This window comes from Hyperolius riggenbachi, chromosome 7 (assembly GCF_040937935.1).
Source record: "Hyperolius riggenbachi isolate aHypRig1 chromosome 7, aHypRig1.pri, whole genome shotgun sequence".
NCBI classification, from domain to species: Eukaryota; Metazoa; Chordata; class Amphibia; order Anura; family Hyperoliidae; genus Hyperolius; species Hyperolius riggenbachi.
In genome coordinates this window covers 20,879,813-20,902,141 of record NC_090652.1, presented here as the reverse complement: position 1 = coordinate 20,902,141, position 22,329 = coordinate 20,879,813, and the positions used below count along the sequence as shown (strand labels likewise).

General features: G+C 47.8%; 1 protein-coding gene across 2 annotated transcripts in view; it reads left to right on the top strand.

The window, feature by feature from the left end:
• Nucleotides 1-22,329, top strand: part of LOC137524122 (uncharacterized) — an 88,375-nt gene that overhangs the window by 4,088 nt on the left and 61,958 nt on the right. For both annotated transcript variants that reach the window (XR_011022635.1, XM_068243657.1), the window contains exons 2-4: nucleotides 5,550-5,894; nucleotides 8,338-8,628; nucleotides 17,967-18,068. Coding sequence is in view for 1 of the 2 variants with exons in the window: in XM_068243657.1 (XP_068099758.1) it covers nucleotides 5,550-5,894; nucleotides 8,338-8,628; nucleotides 17,967-18,068 (738 nt within the window). In the remaining variant the exon portion in view is untranslated. The remainder of the gene's footprint in view (nucleotides 1-5,549; nucleotides 5,895-8,337; nucleotides 8,629-17,966; nucleotides 18,069-22,329) is intronic.

The window sequence follows — 22,329 nt, the reverse complement described above, 5'->3', positions numbered from 1 at the left end:
ATCATTATCACATGCTGAGTATCATTATCACATGCTGAGTATCATGATCACGTGCTAAGTATCATGATTACGTGCTGAGTATCATTATCACGTGCTGAGTATCATTATCACGTGCTGAGTATTATTATCACGTGCTAAGTATCATTATCACATGCTGAGTATCATTATCACATGCTGAGTATCATGATCACGTGCTGAGTATCATTATCACGTGCTGAGTATCATTATCACGTGCTGAGTATCATTATCACTTGATGAGTATCATGATCATGTGCTGAGTATCATGATCATGTGCTGAGTATCATTATCACGTGCTGAGTATCATTATCACATGCTAAGTATCATTATTACGTGCTGAGTATCATTATCACGTGCTGAGTATCATTATCACGTGCTAAGTATCATTATCACATGCTGAGTATCATTATTACGTGCTGAGTATCATTATCACTTGCTAAGTATTATTATCACGTGCTGAGTATCATGATCACGTGCTGAGTATCATGATCATGTGCTGAGTATCATTATCACGTGCTGAGTATCATTATCACATGCTAAGTATCATTATTACGTGCTGAGTATCATTATTACGTGCTGAGTATCATTATCACGTGCTGCGTATCATTATCACATGCTGAGTATCATTATCACGTGCTGAGTATCATTATCACTTGCTAAGTATTATTATCACGTGCTGAGTATCATTATCACGTGCTAAGTATCATTATCTCTTGCTGAGTATCATTATCTCTTGCTGAGTATCATTATCACGTGCTAAGTATCATTATCACGTGCTAAGTATCATTATCGCTTGCTAAGTATCATTATCATGTGCTAAGTATCATTATTACGTGCTAAGTATCATTATCACGTACTGAGTATCATTATCACATGAAGTCACTGCAGATCACGCGAACGGAATGTAGATCATGAATTATTACTGTATACATGTTCTTACATTAGCATGTGAGTTAATGTAATACGGCGCGTGCAAAGTTTAACGCGCGTCACTTTATGTACTGTATACAGTAATAATTCATCATCTACATTCAGTTCGCGTGATCTGCAGTGACGTCACATGATAATGATACTGAGCACGTGATAATGATACGTTGCATGTGCAAAGCCTTTACATGTGATAACTTATCACGTTTTAGTGAATCAAGCCCGTAATGTATTTCAATGGCATCACATTCCATTTGTGATAGTTTCTGGACCTGTATTTGAGATTTTCAATGGGCATGAACACGGCGGCAGCCCTAGGACCGCCTAATGCCAATTGGCGTCAAGTCCTGGGGCTGCTGTTTCCCAGGGAATGGCCGTGCGCATGCGCGATCGTTCCCTGCCTGTTCACAGAGCTCCGTGATTAGCCTGCTAGACGTCGATTGCGGCTTGCAGACTATTTGTAAACAAAAGGGGAAAGAAATCCCCTTTGTTTACATCCGTACAGCGCTGCGGTCCGCAGCAGCGCTGTACGAGATCGGCGATCCCCGGCCTCTGATTGGCCGGGGATCGCCGTCCTCTCATAGGCTGAAGCCTTTGAGAGGCGAAACAGGACGGATTGCCATCCTGTTCAAACCTTGAGGTGAAGGGGGAGGGAGGAAAGAGAGGGAGGGGGGAGGGCGGCAATGAGAGCCTCTATGAGGCCAAAACAAAACATAACAAGTGGAGCAGCGATTGGACACCTCCGGCAGCATGTCCCCTTAGGGACAAAAAAGGAGGCGAGTCCGATCACTGGTCTCCATAGCTGAGCTGTGCAGGAGGCTGAAAAGCCTGCACAGCCCAGTGAACCAATAAAAGGGCTGGTTGTTAGGGGGGTTTAGCACTGTGGTCCTCAAGTGGTTAAGTTCGAACGGCAGCTCAGCTTTGTTCGTGTGCAATTCGTGTTTCTATGCAAGTCAATGGGAACACAGAAAAATAGGGTTTTGCATGGAAAAAAAAAGTGAATCAAATGTATTTTATGTAAATTAGCTTCATTAGTAGACAAGCAGAATGCACATTGTGATTTTTGGTATGCATACACATTTTAAAATCGCACACAAGGTTCTTTCATTAAAGTATAGAAAAATTGCAAAACTCAGGAACCTGAATGTGAAAAATCACCTGATTCCTCCACAATGACAAGTGTGAACACTTCCCAATTTTGTATTTATTTATTTTTTTAATATGTTACATCTCTTTTAGGACCAGTGCACACCAAAAAGTGCTAACGTAATCGCAAACACTGAGCGCTTTTTGAAGTGATTTTCCTAGGCGATTCTAGGCATGTGCCTAGCAATTTTCTAATCATGCCTAGCGATTTTTGGAGCGTTTTGGTGTAGCGTTTGTTATTTTTTGTTACAGTAGAGCTGGAACTGAACAGCTTCTGTAATAAAAACGCTTGGAAAATCGCTCTAAACTAGCGTTTTTCAGAACGATTTTCCACTTTCCTATACTTTAACATTGAGGCAGAAACGCCTCAGAAATCAGCAGAAATGCTGCAGGACCCGCGTTTGCATTTGGGGAAAAAATCACATTGCTCTGGTGTGATCTATCCCACTGAAATACACTATCCAAGCACTTTTCGAAGGGATGGCATTTTTAAAAGCGCTTAGAAGCGCTCTTGGTGTGCACCAGCCCTGTGTCTCAAAGCTTACAATGGATTGGCTGTGACAAATTCAAGTAACCTTTGGGGTAGGCGTACCATGTGTAGAATACAGACAGTTATTCACAACAGTGTCAGACACAGGGAACATATGCACATCCAATTTTGATTGTCCAATTTTATCACCTCCATGTAATAGGAGGGCCATTAGATTTTGAAAACTATGAACAGATTGTATAGGTGAGCTCTTGCACTACATGGAATTGGTCAATCAAAATTGGATGTATGTGCTAGGCTTTAAGTGCACACATTAGACAAAAGTCATTGCTAATGAACGAATAACAAAATCGATATATGTAAATGATGTGATGCAAGACGATTTTAAACATACTGGGCTTGCTTGATTCACAAAAGGGTGCTAAGTGTTAGCATGCCAGTGAAAAGCCACTTTGCATGTGCTAACATGCTTTGCACGTGCTAACTAGGGTGCTAAGTATTTAGCACATGCAAACTACTTAGCACCCTAGTTAGCACATGCAAACTACTTAGCACTAGGGATGCTCATTCGGATTCCCCGGAAATGCAATTTCCGAAATTCCGATCGGAAATTGCATTTCCGCATCGGAATGCGGAAATCGGTAATGCAAGTGCCGTAGGCGGATTTCTGTCGGAAATCATGGAAATTCCACCCGACTTTAACATCGATTTTCTCAAAAACTATAAGGTCTTTTTGAAAACTTTTTTTTGCATCTTATTCACAAGATTCAGTTTAATAAACCCTGAAAATGTAGTGTTTATAGGACTTAAGGGGGCTTTGATATTACCCGCTAAAGTCGGTGGATTTTTACTGTAATGTAAAATGCAGAAAACTGGCAGATGCAGGTTTTCTGCATTTTACATTACAGTAAAAATCCGCCGACTTTAGCGGTTAATAGCAAAGCCCCCTTAAGCGATTTCCGGCGGAAATTCCGCATTGGAATGCGGAAATTGGTAGCGGAAAGCGGAATTGGTAATTGGTACATGACGGAATGCGGATTTACCGGGGAATCGGAAATTGGCATTCCGACCATCCCTACTTAGCACCGTAGTTAGCACATGCAAACTGCTTAGCACCGTAGTTAGCACATGCAAACTACTTAGCACCCTAGTTAGCACGGTGCTAAGTAGTAGTTTGCATGCGCTAACTACGGTGCTAAGTTTGCATGTGCTAACTACGGTGCTAAGTTTGCATGTGCTAACTAATTAGCACCCTAGTTAGCACGTGCAAAGCTTTTAGGCATGCTAACTATGTTAGCACTTAGCACCCTTTTGTGAATCAAGCCCACTGCAATGACAGCATAGTTTGCTACATTGTACAGACTGCAGAGAATCAGACTGGAGTCCTTCGTTTAGGGGCCGTTCTCACTTATCTATGGTAATTCTGCATGTGATTTCCACATTCACAAATCTGTGTTTGCGTTTTTCTAAATAAACATTTGTCTGGATTTGTGCATCTTCTGTGAGCTTTTGCATGAAAATGTTTGCATTGTGATTTTTTCTTGCATACCGGTGACGTTAAATTGTACCTGAGATGAATGATTTGGTCAAATTTATACAGTACTTACCTGGGGCTTCCTCCAGCCCCATGAGGATCCTGGACTCCCTCGCCGCCCTCCCCGGCTGCTCCGTTCTCCCAGGATCGCTTTGAGTATCTGCCAAAATCGTGGCCAGTCGTGGTGTTCTGCGCCTGCATGACCGGCCAGTCACGTGCCCCGTTGCTCTCTCCTGTGGCTGGGATCGTTGTGCATATGTGCAGTAGTACTAGTACTAAAAGTAGTATGCAGAACACCATGTCTGGCCATGACTTTGGCCGATGCCAGAGGAGATCCTGGGAGAACGGAGAGGCCGTGGGTGGACTGTGAAGGAGCCCAGGATCCTCATGGGGCTGGAGGAAGCTCCAGGTAAGTACTGTATAAATTGACCCTGGTACAGGCGCTGGCGCTGGTACAGGGGAAGCCTCTTAAAGGATACCAGAGGTGACATGTGACATGAGATAGACATGTGTATGTACAGTGCCTAGCACACACATAACTATGCTGTGTTCCTTTTTTTCTTTCTCTGCCTGAAGGGGTTAAACATCAGGTATCAGTGGCAGTTCCTGTCTAGGTCAGGACTGAGTCAGACTACCTCACTGATAAGAAATTACAACTATAAAACACTTCCCTAGCAGAAAATGGCTTGAGCCTGAGAGCAGGAAAGAGATAAAAAGGGTCAATAGTTCATAGATTTTAGCTCTGGCATACTTCAGTGAATGTGTCATTGAGCAAAAACAATAAAACAGTAAAAACTTTCAAAGTAGATTTAAATATAAAATAACACTGTGGAATATCTTAAAAAGGCATTTTTAGGAGAAGGAGGATAGATACCATTGTTTATTTCATTAGTTTATTTTCACCTCTGGTGTCCTTTAAGAGTGCTGAGGCTTCCCCTTCCTGAGGTAAGTACCCCCTAGGGGCAATTTTGTCCCCTTCAGGTACACTTTAATAGTTGTCTCATATGGACAAAAAGTGCCCGTCCCTTTTCGTTATATTTTTGTGTTGTCATTGCTGTTCTTCTATCAATAACTGTCTGATGGCCGTCTGTGGATTGTTTGTTTCCAACAACGTTTATCTTGCATGTGTGTGAGAATTTACCTGCTACTGCAGGAATGGAAATTGATGGCCTACGATGATAATCCAGAGTCTTCTCAGATCGTCCTCCACCCCATTGTTCCCACATAGTGTCCCTCCCTCTGAATCTATCTCTATCCTAACTGATGGGCGATAATTTGAATTGATTGGCCAATGTCATTGGTATGCAGGAAAAAATTTGCATTCCAAAAACTCACATAGAAAACGTGCACAAACCAAAGAAGATCCTGAAACACAAAAGAAAAAGACACAGATGACTTTTACTAACCTGTTTTTGTATTTTTTTTTAATTATAGTATTCCTACATGGCAAATGTGACTTGCAAGTGTTTGCCCCATCGCCGCAGAACTTCCCCCTTGGATCTGACATTGTGCTGCCTTGCTCCTTTACGGTGGACGATCCTTCCATAAACCCTCAGCTCCTCGCCGTCCTATGGCTCTCCCAAGAAAGAGAGCTTGGAAGGATTGACAACAAGGGGGCGCAGTTTCAACCAAGGATGTTTGTGAATCAACAGAACGTTGTAAAAGGGATCGCCTCCTTAGAAGTCAGAAATGTAACCATCTCCGACATTGGAAGATATACATGTGTGGTCATCTACACTCCCAACAGGAAGACCACGGATGTGGACCTCACAGTTTATGGTAAGTGCTATGTGGGTAATAAGGTGCCTGGAGCAGGGGCGTAACTAGAGGGGAGCAGTACCTGCAATTGCAGGGGGGCCAGAGGTGTGGGGGGCTTCCAACTACTACTAACCTTCCCTTCCTCCGATACAGGGGACTATACTTCAGATCAGGTGTTTGTGGCTACACTTGTTATGGGTGAGAAGATCATGATGGCCACACTTGTTTTATGACCCTTGTGAGATGGGCCCCCAGGCCGTGAAGGGCACCAAGGGGAGGCAAGGGAAAGGGTGTAAACATTGGGGGGGGGGGCATCAAAATTTCGCTTAAGGGACCGATGAACTGTAGTTATGCTACTGGCCCGGAGAAAGACTTTTAAGGTGCCCATACATTAGGCGACTTGGCGGCTGGTTGACCATCCGATTCAATAATAATCATCAAATGAAAATTGTTGCCGCCAAATGCATGTCTAATTGACAATGCGACCAATTTCAGGTGGAACAGTCAATCAGACATGCTGATATGATGTCGGACTGTTGTAGGCAACTAGAGGTTCACGGCGGTAATGGCGAGCGATATCAGGACGAGCAATGAACATGTCAAAACCCTATATAAGAAGGGAGAACCGAGAGCCCAATATGGTGTAGTAGGTCAAGGAAAATGATATATTAAGGAGTAAAAATTATACTCACAAACCAGGGTTACCTCTAGGCAACCACTGTATAAACAGGTGAGGAGATTAGCCTGTCCCCACTCAGGATTAAGAAGTCGCTCTCTGTAGACGTGAAGAAAGAAAGGGGTATCCCCCTCCACCAGGGGTGGATATATGGTATAGTATTAGACTGAACAGAGGCGCCAAACTGGTTAAAAGCAGTGATTAAAATGTTTAAAAATGCTTAGGAGGCAGTGGTGGACTTACTTCCTTCAAGCAGACACAAGTAACTATGTGTTTCAACAAAAATTTAATTTATTGGTACACTCCAGGGTATTGTTTACAACGCGTTTCGCAGGTCTATAACCACTTCATCAGGCAGTGGAAGTAGGAGCACACTATTAGGGATAAAAGGCACGTATTTGGCATGTGATCTGACAAACATGATAAATGTACAGACAATTTTTAATATTGATATATGTAATTATAGGGGGAAAGAAGAGGTAGGGGTTATTAATTGTGGGAAAAAGGAACAGCTGGGCGACGTTTTGATCCATTTAGCATAAATATGTGGAATAATATAATTAAAGCTATGTGGTGTACTGTTGGTATATGGGCAAGGTATGGTATGGGTCTGTGCAGGGGGAGAGGAGGAGCATCAGGGAGGGGGTGGAGTGGAGGTGGGTATGGGTTAAAATAGTAGTATGTAGTAGAACTATTTTTAAACATTTTAATCACTGCTTTTAACCTGTTTGGCGCCTCTGTTCAGTCTAATACTATGTCAAAATCCTGGCGCTGTCCTCCATAATGCCCAGTGTCGTCCGTCCCCGTCCCCCCCCCCCCCGTCCCCGGCACCCAGTACACTATACAGTACTTGTCCGAGGCCACTGCTGGCTCTGGGCTCCATGTTTCATCCATACAGGCCACAAACATGCCCATGTGCATGGCGGCAACCACGTTGGGGCACGGAAAGGTAATGTATAGTGCAGTGGGTACCGGGGGGGGGGGCACATTGCACATTAGGGGGGGCAGCGGATGTGGCGTCACAAGGCCAATTCTGGATCAATTTCAGCATGAAATTGATTGGGAATTTGCCAATGGTGTATGAGCAGATAACAGATCTCTTTCTGATCAGATTTGATAAGACAGAGATCTGTCTCTTGGTTGATCTACCCATACATCGTTTGATGTATGGGCACCTTAATTGTGTGTTATGCTGGACTGTAATCTCGCTTCTGTAGGACGGCAGCTACTTATTTATGAAGGGTGGAAGATGGATAGGTGACTTTCCAGATTTGGGTTTTGAAGACCTGCATTACCTGTAAACTTTATATCAGGGATGCTCAACTCCGGATTCGGATGAAATCCAAATAGTTTTTATTTGGATTTCATCAGGTTAAATCAAACCACCTGTGCGGGGTGGGGGGTTAATCTTACCCATCAGACATCTTCTTAGGTCCGTCCCTCAGTGCCTCCCACTATGAGGTCCACACGCGTCACGTGACTACAAACACTTCCTCCTTCAACCCGGAAGGAGGAAGTGTTTGTAATCACGTTACCGCCGCTTGGACCGCATCTAAATAACAACTATTCGGATTTCATCCAAATCCAGAGTTGAGCATCCCTGCTTTATATAGAGATGACATCAGTGTGGTGGCCACACTCGTACACAGACACTATAGGTTCAGCAAAAAGATCTCCTTTACACAAGTGGTGACTTGCATCCTGCTGTATTATTAATGGTCCAGGGATGGAATGGAATCCATCAGTGATCTTACCCCGTAATAATTCCAGTTCATATTTTCCTTTCAGCAACTCCATCAGTTACGTTTGAGAAGTTTGAGAAGAATGACCAAAGCTTTGTAGTGTGCTCCATGAGGGATGTCTACCCCAAAGACGTCAAAGCCGATATTCTAAAGGATGCCGTAATCGTGGAGGACTCTGTGGTATCTGAATATCTGAATCCTGATGGAACTTACACTATCAACAGCACATGGAATATACCAACTGACATAAAAAGAAAAATAACATCCTTGTCTTGCTTAGCTAAACATGCAACTTTTCCGCTTCCCATACAGAAAGACCTCCGACTGGTTTACGAAGGTATGACCCACAACCTGTCTTAGGGCTAGTACACAGCAAGAGCGCTTCTTCTGAGCACTTTTAAAAACGCTAGCGCTTTGAAAAGGGCTTGACTAATGTATTTGAATGGGATGGATCAAACCAGAGTGATGGGATTTTCTCCCAAACACAAACGTAGGTCCTGCAGCATTTCTGCTGATTTCTGAGGCAATTCAGCCTCAATGTTAAGTATAGGAAAGTGGAAAATCGCTCTGAAAAGCTCTAGATCAGAGTGATTTTTCAAGTGTTTTTGTTACAGAAGCTGTTCAGTTCCAGTAACAAAATATAAAAACGTTACACCAAAACTAGGCATGATTAGAAAATCGCTATGCACATGCCTAGAATTGCTCTGAAAAACCACTTTAAAAAGCGCTGAGTGTCTGTGAATGATTACACTAGCGCTTTTGGTGTGCACTGCCTGGCCCTTACACCAAGTCTAAAATGTTTATTAGCATTTAATAATGTTCCATGATGATGTACAGTATTTGGCATGATTATGTCCAGTTACCTCCTAGTTTCGTTTAAAATAATTGAAAAACAAATGATGAACGATCGACAAATGATTTGTAGACAAATGAAAAATATAGTGTGTTAAGTCGTAATACCAAGATAAGAGTAATATCAATAAATATACTCACAAACCAGGGTTACCACAGAGGTAACCGGGGCTGCTCAAATCCGGAACCGGGAGACATCCTGATAGTTACTAACTGAATATCTCCCAGTTACCTGTGCGGGGGCGTCAATCTTACCTGTCTGACGTCTTCTTCGGTCTGTCCCTCGGCGCCTCCCACGATGCGCTCCACGCGTGTCATGTGACTCCAAACACTTCCTCCTTCAACCCGGAAGGAGGAAGTGTTTCTAGTCACGTGACCGCATTGTGGACCGCATCGTGGGAGGCGCCGAGGGACAGACCGAAGAAGACGTCAGACATGTAAGATTGACGCCCCCCCCCGCACAGGTAACTGGGAGATATCCGTATAGAACTATCCGGATGTCTCCCGGTTCCGGATTTGAGCAGCATTGGAGGTAACCACTGTAATGGCAGGTGGAGAGATTAGCTCTGACCCCACTCAGGTTAACCTACCCAGCGTTCAATTTCCCCAGGATTTCTGTGCAAACAGTGATAAAATGTATTTTTAAAACTTTTTTTCCCTGTAACTTGCCAAAATGTGTCAAGCAAGGGTCTAGTATACAGTGCAGGAGAGTATTGATGTGTATGCATGTTTATACTGTTCACAGCATGTTTTTTTGAACGGACATTTCTGTCCATACTGCTAGGGAGGTTAAGAAGTTGTTCTCTGTAAATCGAAAAGATGGGGTATGTCACCCCTCCACCAGGGGTGGAATAGACTATAATCTGAAAGGTTTAACAGAGGCGCCACAGCAGTATAAAAACAATTAAAATCTGTTTAAAAAGAGGAGGCAGTGGTAGACTAACCTACTCCAAGCAGATATCAAAAATTGTTGGTTTTAAACAAGCAATAATTTATTCATAATACTCCAAGTATGCAATGCGTTTCGCAGGTGTGATCTGCTTCATCGTGCAATATAATGGAGCAGTAACAATAGGTTTAGTATGAGAGCCGAGCCCCTCTGTTAATGATAATCGTTCAAATGTGGTTGCAAAATTAGCGCTGGACGACCTCTAAAGACTCTGACAGACCACGGTTATCGTCCATGGAGTCCTATCCACCCCGATGGGTGGATTGGTCTCTAATGAAAACAGTGTGCAGGAGGTGAAAACGAGATCTACAGGGGCTAACTCACCTGGCCCCGCCTGCATTCCGATGTGCACTATGGTGCGTTCCATTGGATTACACTTCCGCATTTAGAGACAGGACTTCCATGCCGCTGCAGGTATGTTCCACAGCAATAGGGGGGGCCAGGAGGATGTTGGGAAGTTTCTGCAGGTGTCACGGACGATTGCGGGGACGCAGGCGCGTCCTGGAACCGCCCGTGAAGAAAAGAACGATCGCACTCGATTCCTGCATCGATTGCGCCTCAGATCAATAAAACCAAGATCTGATGTGCAGTATCCCTCTGCTTAGGAACAGCTGGGAAATCTGTCTTAGCTGAAATGACAGGCTGGGGGGAAGGTGTTAATTAGCTTGGACATATTCCCTGTGGAAGGCACAATTTCCCTTTTGGCTCTGGGAACCAGGTGACACTTAGCTGATCTCATGGAGATGTTAATTAACCAAAGGATGCCTAGGTGCAGCCAAGCAGGCTACGAATCCACGGGAGGTCTGGACACTCTGTTCTCTGCTAAAGATCAAAGGAAAGTCAGCTGTTAGCAGCTAGAACACAACCTCAGTCTCATGGCATAATCCATAACTTCCCAGATCTGTCATATTTCTGGGGTTCCTGAGATGGCAGCTTCACCGAACATGGGGGAAGTGTAGCATGAGCCCCGGTGCTGGTTCTGAGGAAGTTTCAGAACCTTCGGAGGTAAGGACTGCCAGCTAGGCAGTTTCAAAGTGCCCTGATGATACCACAGGGGTCCCACCCCTCATGTCTGGTATCAGGGCGCTGGGTAAATCGAGACAGACCTGAAAATGTTAATAAATCTGCCCTGACCTGTACGGTTCTGTGAGTTAGAGCCCATATATGGGTAGATATGATTTCTAGCCCCAGGATAAGGGGAGGGCTCATCTCATCTTTGAAGGGGGTGTATGGCTCCCCGCCCTCACTCCCTCCTACTGAAGCAGGGGCATAAGAATGGCTGAGGACCCAAACTCAGTGTCCTCCACACTGAACCATCTTGCACTCATCAGATGCCAGCTTGAGGATATGCTGGCATCCACCTGGTCTGAACTCTGGACTTTGAAACCAAGAACTTTATGATTCTTCCCACAATAAGGACATCTTTCCAGGAACTAAGTATTTTTCTCCCTTTTTTTATTTTTCATACTGGCTATTACGGTTTTAATAGTTGTTGATTTTCATAATTGTCTGTATATATTAATTATTTATATTGCGTGAATAAACGACTTTTTCCAAGTCATTCACTGTTTCGCTACCCTGCTTATCAGCACACACAGAAATGATCCCGGGTCTCTGAAGTTACGCTACTGTTTGTTTGTTGTTGGCTAGACAGAATATCGTGTGTTTAACCGTTTTATTCGCAGGATTAGTCAGTCAGTTAGTGGGCCCCACGGTCCCATAGTAACCGCGGTGGTGGCAGTTTACTCTGAACCAGTAGGTGACGTTGTAATTACCCGTGTCTCACAGGCTCCCTTCTGAGTTGTCTGCGGCTAATTCTTAACGGTTCCTGCGCATTGACTGCGACCAGAGTTCGCACGATCTGTGCGCTGGCACCGTTTAGAAGGCTAAGTGCGGTCAGCCACTGAGGGCTCCTGTGACAGTGTTAGGCAGCGGTTGGGACCTGTGTTGTGCTGAAAGTATCTACGATAGCGCTAGCGCTATCGAGAAACGAACTAATTCGTTGGTGTAGCTGGAAGGCAATATATTTTTTATATATACAGAGAGACTGTGTAGCCAGTACCCCTCCCCAAAAGTTTTATTTTATTTGGCATGGAAATGTCCGGGAACTACAAGAAAATGGGCCTGGCGGACCTGCAAAATCTTTGCCAAGAGAGAGGCATTGAGGTCGGCCGCAAGAAACAACAGGACCTGGTAACGGAATTGTTTCAATGGGATACCCAGCAACTGCGGGAGCCGGGAGTGTCCGCTGAAGTGGATACCAGCCCATCTGACAATCGAGGGGAACCAGAGACTGAGACTCCTGACCGTACAGAGGTTGTGCATCCTGAGGGCCCTGCATCAACAGTTACGCCGGAGAATGTCAGTGTGGACCCCAATCCCAGAGTTTCTGAAAGTACTCGCCTGGAACCGGCCAGTACTGGACTGTCCGTTTGTACTGATCTGCTAATGCAGCAGGCGTTACAAAAGCTGATGGACACTGACCTGGACAAGTACCTGCAGTACATGCGTGAAGAGCGCCAAATGCGGGAGGAACGGGAGCGGCAAGCTGCTGCTGCTGCTGCTGCTGCTGCTGAACGCCACGCGGAGAGGGATGCCGCTGAGCGGGAACGCCAACGACAGCATGAGCTAAACATGGCAAAAGTGCAACAGGCCAGCCGGAGTTCACCGCCCAGCCTCCCTGCTGAAGGAGCTGCACCACCCGTAAGTGCAAAATTTAAATTTGCTAATATTGAAAAAGACACAGACATTGACTTGTTTTTGCGGTCTTTTGAAAAAGCATGCCGTCAGTATCGTCTGTCCCAAGACCAGTGGGCCAGACATCTGACACCTTTGCTGCGCTACAAAGCGCTTGATGCCTTCGCAGAATTGCCTGCGGAGAAGGATAATGATTATGCTGCTATAAAAGACGCTATCATTACTAAGTACCAGCTGACGCCAGAAGCCTATCGGAAAAAGTTTAGGGCCTGGCAGAAAAAGTCTTCTGATTCGTACCGAGATGTGGCCAGCAGCTTGCTCACCACACTCCGCCAGTGGACGCTAGGCCTCACCAAAGGGTCTTATGGCGTCCTGGAGGACTTGATAGTCCTCGAACAATTTCTGAACATTTGCCCTGCTGATGTACGACAGTTTGTGTTAGAACGCAGGCCGGCTTCAGCCACTGTCGCTGCAGACCTTGCTGAGACTTTTGCAACTACCCGGGTGGCTGATACCCGCAGAACTGTCCCATCCAGCTGGAGAGGAGGTCAGCCCAATACCTCGGCAGACCCTCCTGCCCCTGTGAGCCGTCCGCCACAGAGGCCACCCAGCGCAGCTGCTGCACCCAGGCCTGCAGCGGCTGGAGAGGTCACCTGTCACTACTGCCGCCAGCCCGGACACATGAAGTTCGACTGCCCGGAGCGGAGACAGACATCACCTGCACCTCACCCACAGCAGAGGCAACCCGCCAGCGAACCACAGCCTGGATCATCAGATTTTGTCCTGTTTGCACGCGGACAGGAAATCCGCGACCGAACCGACCAGCAGCAACTTGTTAGAGTGAACGGCAAAGTTGTCACCGGATTTCGAGACACCGGAGCTGACATCACGTTAGTTCACTCACATCTTGTGCCAAAGGAGAGCATCAGCTCCAGCCGATCCCTTGCCCTTACTGGAGTAGAGGGCACCCTTTTCCACATAGCCCACGCAAAAGTGAAGCTGGATTGGGGAGTGGGAGGAGTCCAAGAACGGGTTGTTGGGGTTATGAAGGATCTCCCAGTCCCTGTGTTGCTAGGGACTGATTTGGGCAAGCTTGTGTCCTACTATGAACCTGCCACGACCGCCTTGTCGCTCACGGAAGGAGACGGACTCTCCACCCACCACCAGGTACTTTATACACTTGGGGGAGCACCAGGGGGAGGTGGGTTGAATGTGCCCAGTTCAAGGGTACCAGGTTCAATAGTGCCTGCTTCAAAGGCACCTGAGTTTGATGTACAGACTGTCTGTTGTGATGATGCTGTAACTGTACCTGAGTTTACTGTACAACCTGTCTGTAATGAAAAAATGTCTATACCTGTCAATGTCATTACTGCATGCAATGATGATTTGAGTAATGTCCGTCTGTGCCATTCTGACAGTGTACCGGTGCTAGCAGTACCGCGCAGCTGCACTGCTCAGAACCCGAGCTCAGGACAGGTGGAGGGGGTTCCGGCCTCCTCCCCCTCCTCTGACCACAGGGATGAGACCTTTCAGCCGCTGGCCTCGTGTGACATGAGCCAGTTGGCTGAAACTGACAGCGCCATATTCTCAGCCGCACTACAAAGTGACCCAAGCCTGGAGGTGCTCAGGCAGCAAGCCGCTGAGCCCCTCGCAGACGGGGCCGCTTTCAAGGTGTACTGGGAAGGTGGGAGACTGTACAGTGAGTCTGTACAGCCCCCTACAGGTAGATCCCACGCGGATACCAAGTGGCTTGTGGTCCCGAGTGCGTTCAGGGGACATGTGCTGAAATCCGCACATGGTAATCCTCTGACAGGGCACTCGGGTGTCCGCAAGACACTCGCCGGTATTCGGAACCAGTTTTATTGGCCCCGGATGAACAGGGATGTAGCAAACTACTGCAGGGCATGTAGGGCCGTCTGTCAGGAGCTGGGAAGGTCCAGGGATTCCCGCTGGGTTCCCTTAGGTCCACAGCCACTCAGCAGGGGAACCCTGCGTGGGCTGGCTGTTGACCTAACCAACCCACTGCCCGTTGTCAGCAGTCCCGGCAGACACCACGTCCGACTGCAGTGGCGCAAACACCCTGTCCAGAACGGTCCATGTTGGGTCAACCCTGAGGGTAGCAGACCGCGACCGGTCCAGGGGAACCGAGCCACAGGCTCCAATAGGTTTTCCCGCCGTACCGGCAACTCGAGGCCCGTCAGCCAGGTTAGCGGCGCCGCCACACATCTTGCGGATGAGTGGCTAAGCCACGGACAAGGGGGAGGGCTGTCACGGACGATTGCGGGGACGCAGGCGCGTCCTGGAACCGCCCGTGAAGAAAAGAACGATTGCACTCGATTCCTGCATCGATTGCGCCTCAAATCAATAAAACCAAGATCTGATGTGCAGTATCCCTCTGCTTAGGAACAGCTGGGAAATCTGTCTTAGCTGAAATGACAGCCTGGGGGGAAGGTGTTAATTAGCTTGGACATATTCCCTGTGGAAGGCACAATTTCCCTTTTGGCTCTGGGAACCAGGTGACACTTAGCTGATCTCATGGAGATGTTAATTAACCAAAGGATGCCTAGGTGCAGCCAAGCAGGCTACGAATCCACGGGAGGTCTGGACACTCTGTTCTCTGCTAAAGATCAAAGGAAAGTCAGCTGTTAGCAGCTAGAACACAACCTCAGTCTCATGGCATAATCCATAACTTCCCAGATCTGTCATATTTCTGGGGTTCCTGAGATGGCAGCTTCACCGCGCATGGGGGAAGTGTAGCATGAGCCCCGGTGCTGGTTCTGAGGAAGTTTCAGAACCTTCGGAGGTAAGGACTGCCAGCTAGGCAGTTTCAAAGTGCCCTGATGATACCACAAGGGTCCCACCCCTCATGTCTGGTATCAGGGCGCTGGGTAAATCGAGACAGACCTGAAAATGTTAATAAATCTGCCCTGACCTGTACGGTTCTGTGAGTTAGAGCCCATATATGGGTAGATATGATTTCTAGCCCCAGGATAAGGGGAGGGCTCATCTCATCTTTGAAGGGGGTGTATGGCTCCCCGCCCTCACTCCCTCCTACTGAAGCAGGGGCATAAGAATGGCTGAGGACCCAAACTCAATTTCCTCCACACTGAACCATCTTGCACTCATCAGATGCCAGCTTGAGGATATGCTGGCATCCACCTGGTCTGAACTCTGAACTCTGGACTTTGAAACCAAGAACTTTATGATTCTTCCCACAATAAGGACATCTTTCCAGGAACTAAGTATTTTTCTCCCTTCTTTTATTTTTCATACTGGCTATTACGGTTTTAATAGTTGTTGATTTTCATAATTGTCTGTATATATTAATTATTTATATTGCGTGAATAAACGACTTTCCCCAAGTCATTCACTGTTTCGCTACCCTGCTTATCAGCACACACAGAAATGATCCCGGGTCTCTGAAGATACGCTACTGTTTGTTTGTTGTTGGCTAGACAGAATATCGTGTGTTTAACCGTTTTATTCGCAGGATTAGTCAGTCAGTTAGTGGGCCCCACGGTCCCATAGTAACCGCGGTGGTGGCAGTTTACTCTAAACCAGTAGGTGACGTTGTAATTACCCGTGTCTCACAGGCTCCCTTCTGAGTTGTCTGCGGCTAATTCTTAACGGCTCCTGCGCATTGACTGCGACCAGAGTTCGCACGATCTGTGCGCTGGCACCGTTTAGAAGGCTAAGTGCGGTCAGCCACTGAGGGTTCCTGTGACAGCAGGTTTTCATGTTTTTTTTTAAATATATATATTACTCACACCTCAGGTACACTTAAAAGAATGGAAATTGCTGCATTGCAGACTCAAAAAAAGCATAACAAAAAGCTCCTAACAAAACACAATCTGGATCCAGCATGAACCTGTAATTAAACCTGTAAGCAATAGGGCCCCTGGGGGTACTTATATCGGGGTGGGGGAAACCTCTGGATCCTATTGAGGCTTCCTCCGCCCTCCAGACATCCGGATCCAATGCTGGCAGCTCCGTATAGTCTTGCACCATAATACTGACAGGAGCCGCTGCACACATGTGCAGTAGCGGCTCTCTGCTCGGGCACCGGCGGAAATAGACGAATCCGATCAGGTTCACACTACTGCACAGTCCTCTCTCTCGAGCCCGCACAGTAGAGCGCCCCTGAGTGATCTGGGCTATCTCTGCACATGCGCGCAAGCCAACAAGTGGGCGACAAGGAGAGCGCAGCTTTTTCCTCATTGCACAAGCGGCCTCTTGCTAATGCGCATGCGCCGCACCACAACATAACTCAAAAAATGACAAATATATGACCCTGCGGCAGAGTGCACAAACAGGGTCATATGCATAGGCCCACCCCCATTCAGTGACGCACTCCCTTCTGGGCAGGAAGTTCATCACTGGGGTTCCCGTCAGTCCGCACATGTGCACTGCGCTCTGTCATTTACACTACATGCATCACGTATAGACTTCCAATACCCCAGGCTCCGTGCGCTAAGCTCGGTGCTTTCGGTAATGCGCTGCAGGTTGCTTGCCGGAATTGCGTTAGGATGAACTCTTCCGGTGCAATGTAACACAGTAAATGTTAAAAGCTCCATTGACTTGCATTGCCGTTGTGTTACCCTGCGGTGAAACAGGGTAACACAATGCAAACTGTCAATGGAAGTGTAAAAAGGGCCTCAGGATATGCCATAGGTCAGTCAAGGTGGATGGTCTTCAGACAGAGGCGCAGCTATGGGTTGGCAAGGGGGAACACATGTCCCCGGGCGCAGCACTGTAAGGGGGCGCAGAGCATGGCCACCGCACCACCAACTGAGTGAGAGGCGGCTCGCTGGCTGCCCGAAGTGCCCCTGATTCTCTCCCTCCCTCTGCAGAGGAGTGCAGAAGCGTTAACAGCAGCAGAACTGGGGGGGGGGGGGGCACATCTGGCTAACTAAACGAGAGGAAGGGAGGCACATTGGGCTATCTAAATGGGGGGAAGGGAAACACATCTGGCTATCTAAACGGCATTTGTGCATTTGGCTCCACCCATGACCACACCCACATTCTGATGCATGGCCATACCCAATTTGTCCAGATGGGGGGCGTAAAAACTGTTTGTCCCCAAGCACTGAAGGCTGAGCTACGCCTCGGTCTTCAGAGCATACTTAGTGGCACAATAGTGTAATAACTGCATTTAATCTATCTTTCATTATCTCCAGGGGAGAGCAGTAATGCTGGACTGGTGGGAGGTCTTGTATTTCTGGCAGTCCTGATGATTATAGCAGCCATCCTTGGAGTCCACCTCTACAGAAAGAAAGCAGGTAAATGTTATTGTGATTGAATGTTAGAATGATATAGATAAGATAAAACTATGTTTTGTTTTGTTTTGTTATCAGAGAGGAGCTAATTATTAAATAGGACTTACCGTATTTTTCAGACCATAAGACGCACCTTTTCTCCCCCAAATGTGTGTGTGTGTGTGTGTGTGTGTGTATGTGCATGCATGTGTGTGTGTGTGTGTGTATGTGCATGCATGTGTGTGTGTGTGTGTGTGTGTGTGTGTGTGTGTGTGTGTGTGTGTGTGTGTGTGTGTGTGTATGTGCATGCATGCGTGTGTGTGTGTGTGTGTGTGTGTGTGTATGTATGTATGTGCATGCATGCAGGGTTGGACTGGGACACCAAGGGCCCACCAAGGAAGTTTCAGCCTGGGGCCCACCCCCCTCTCCTCCTCCTCCCTCCCCCCCCCCCCATTTTGGGCTCACATACACATGTACTCTAGAAATTTTGCATGACTTTATGGTAGGGAATAGATTGTGAGCAATTCTGAGGACAGTCTCCAATAGGGATATGTCTAAATGCGAAACTAAATGGGTGTCACCATGCACTGGAACATCGGCGTGGTCATGATGAGTCATGGGCAGACTTAAAAAAAAAAATACAAAACACAAAATAAGTAGCGGCGTTATTCACAGAGATTAGGTCCGACCAGATACATTGTAGATAAAATATTCAAGTAGTTACATGCCTCATGATAATTCATCAAGTAGTCAAATGGCAGCAGATACCCCCACAAAATGCAATCAGGTTGACGGCAGATACCCCCACACAATGCAATCAGGTTGGTGGCATATACCCCCACAAAATGCAATCAGGTTGACGGCAGATACCCCCACACAATGCAATCAGGTTGACGGCAGATACCCCCACAAAATGCAATCAGGTTGACGGCAGATACCCCCACAAAATGCAATCAGGTTGACGGCAGATACCCCCACAAAATGCAATCAGTTTGGCTGCAGATACCCCCACAAAATGCAATCAGTTTGGCTGCAGATACCCCCACACAATGCAATCAGGTTGGCTGCAGATACCCCCACACAATGCAATCAGGTTGGTGGCAGAGATACCCCCACACAATGCAATCAGGTTGGTGGCAGAGATACCCCCACACAATGCAAGTCCCCCCCAGCTTGGAAGGGGGGGCAGAGGGCACAGATCAGCGGGGAAGCCTCCCCCCCTCCCTCACCTAGGGCCCCCCCTTCCGCACACCCCCCTCCTCGAGAAGTGCAGCCAGCAGCGAGCGGAGTATAGCTTACCAGCTTCAGATGATGCTATCTCCGCTCCGCATGCCGCTGCTGCCCTGCTGGTCTCTGTCTCCTGTAGTGACGCTGTCCAATCACGCTCTAGCAGGAAGTACTACGAGAGCGTGATTGGACAGCGTCACACACTACAGTCAGAGACCAGCAGGGCAGCGGCATGCGGACTCAGAGCGGAGCGGAGATAGCATCATCTCTGTAGCTATTCTCCGCTCGCTGCTGGCTGCACTTCTGGAGGAGGGGGGTGCGCGGAAGGGGGGCCCTAGGTGAGGGAGGGGGGGACGCTTCCCCCCCTCCCCGCCGCTCTGTGCCCAATTCCCCCCCTTCCAAGCTGTGCCCCCCTCCAGTGGCGTAGCTAGGGTGTTTGACACCCGGTGCGGATAATTTACCAACACCCCCCCCCCCCCCAAAAAAAGCAAAGCGCGCAGCGACAAAAAAAATGGGCGTGGACATAACATCACATGGGTGGGGGGTAATTGTAATGTAACTGTAACAGTAAGGCAGTGGGCTAATATAGGTAGCCAGAATAGTTTCCCTCAGCATAGGTTAGATAGGTAGGTGCCCCCAGTATAGGTTAGTTAGGTAGGTGCCTCCAATATAGGTAGCCAGTATAGTTGCCACCAGTAAAGGCTAGCAAGGTAGATGCCCCCAATACAGGTTACATAGGTAGCTGCCCCCAGTATAGGTTACATTGGTAGGTGCCTCCAGTATAGGTTAGATAGGTAGCTGCCCCCAGTATAGGTTAGATAGCTAGCAGGGTGAGAGGGCGGGCAGATAGCTAGCCGGGTGGGCAGATAGAAAAAAGGGGGAGGGGGAAGAAGTGGTGCGGTCATGGAAGAATTGGGTGTGGTCATGGACCAGAATGTGGGTGGGTGTAGTCATGGGTGGAGACAAATTTGCATGAATGGTGGGACATTAGATTAGAACAGTGGTGGCGAACCTTTTGAAGGCAGAGTGCCCAAACTGCAACCCAAAAGTCACTTATCTATTGCAAAGTGGCAACAGCAATTTAAACTAAATAAAAACGTTTTAACTCATACATGAACATTATGGAAAATCCAAGTTGAAAATAAACTGTGAAGATAAACAATTTCATCCATCCAACTCCTGAAAAATGTATTTTTTTTTTTTTTTTATTTTTTTAGAACCTCCCAGTTTTATTTTCTGTTTTAAAAAGTAGCTATTGTCTCATATGATGATGATTCAGCTTTTTCCATAGTCTCGCAGTTAGCAATCATGTGACCCTCAACAAGACAAATTCAGCAATCATGAGGTCCCCCATCAAGACAAATTCAGCAATCATGAGGCCCCCAACAAGACAAATTCAGCAATCATGAGGCCCCCAACAAGACAAATTCAGCAATCATGAGGCCCCCAACAAGACATTCAGTAACCATGAGGCCCCCAACAAGACATTCAGTAACCATGAGGCCCCCAACAAGACAAATTCAGTAACCATGAGGCCCCCAACAAGACAAATTCAGTAACCATGAGGCCCCCAACAAGACAAATTCAGCAGTCATGAGGCACATAAATAAACAGCATTTCACATAAATAGGCAGAATGCCCACTTAATATGGTAGACACCTCTCACCTGGCTTCTGAATTCTCCTCTACTGGCTGCTGTGCCAGGCAATACTGTTTTTGGCTGGATTGGGGATGATGTGTGGGCTGAAAGGCCTGGCGGTGATGCTGTGGCCGGCCTGGCGGTGATGCTGGGCTGTACTTGGCTGGTTGAAGTAAATGTTGGCCTGACTGTTGGTGGTGATGCTGTGGCCTTTTTGACAGTGATTCTGGGCTGGTTGGCTGGTGGTGATGCTGGGCTGGCCTGGATAGTTTAGGTAGTGACAGGTGCACCCTAGTTTAGGTAGCACCAGGAGCCTCCCAGCTTAGGTAGTGACAGGACCCCCAAGTTTAGGTAGCGACAGGAGCCCCCCCAGTTTAGTTAGTGACAGATACCCCCCAGTTTAGGTAGTGACAGGAGCCCTTAGTGTTTGTAGTGACAGGTGCCCCCCAGTTAAGGTAGTAACAGGTGCCCCCCAGGGTATGTAGTGACAGGAGCCCCCAGTTTAGGTAGTGACAGGGCCCCCCAGTTCAGGTAGTGACAGGTGCCCCCAGTTCAGGTATTGACAGGCGCCCCCCCAGTTCAGTTAGTGACAGGTACCCCCAGTTTAGGTATGACAGGAGCCCCCCAGTGTATGCAGTGACAGGGACCCCCCCCCCAGTGTATATAGTGACAGGAGCCACTAGTTTAGGTAGTGACAGGGCCCCCCAGTATAGATAGACAGGTCTATAGGTGTCCCCAGTTTAAATAGCCAGATCTATAGGTGTCCTCAGTGGCAGCGGAGAGAGAAGAGAAGCGGTGGGGAAGGGAGGACGTTTCCCCCTCCCCCTTCCCTCATCTTGGGGCTCCCCCTCTCTCGCTCCCCCCTTTAGAATTAAGTGATGCGGCAGGCAGCGCCGCTGTGCCTGCCGCTTCTTTTCTCTCTCCGCTGCCACCCCAGGGCGGGCGGGCCAGCCACGTCCGGGTAGCTAGGGGGGGGCAGCAGCTAGCCAGGGGAGTGCGCATGCCCCATTTTGCCCTATGTAGGGACGCCCATGGCATGGTAGGCAGATAGGTAGCCGGGTAGGCAGTTATGTAGCCGGGTGGGAGGGTAGGCATATAGGTAGCTGGGTGGGCAGTTAGGTAGCCGGGTGGGAGGGTAGGCAGTTAGGTAGCCAGGTGGGCAGATAGGTAGCTGGGTGGGCAGTTAGGTAGCCGGGTGGGCAGTTAGGTAGCCAGGTGGGAGGGTAGGCAGATAGGTAGCTGGGTGGGTAGATAGGTAGCCGGGTGGGCAGATAGGTAGCCGGGTGGGAGGGTAGGCAGATAGGTAGCTGGGTGGGCAGATAGGTAGCTGGGTGGGTAGATAGGTAGCCGGGTGGGCAGATAGGTAGCCGGGTGGGCAGATAGGTAGCCGGGTGGGAGGGTGGGCAGAAAGGTAGCTGG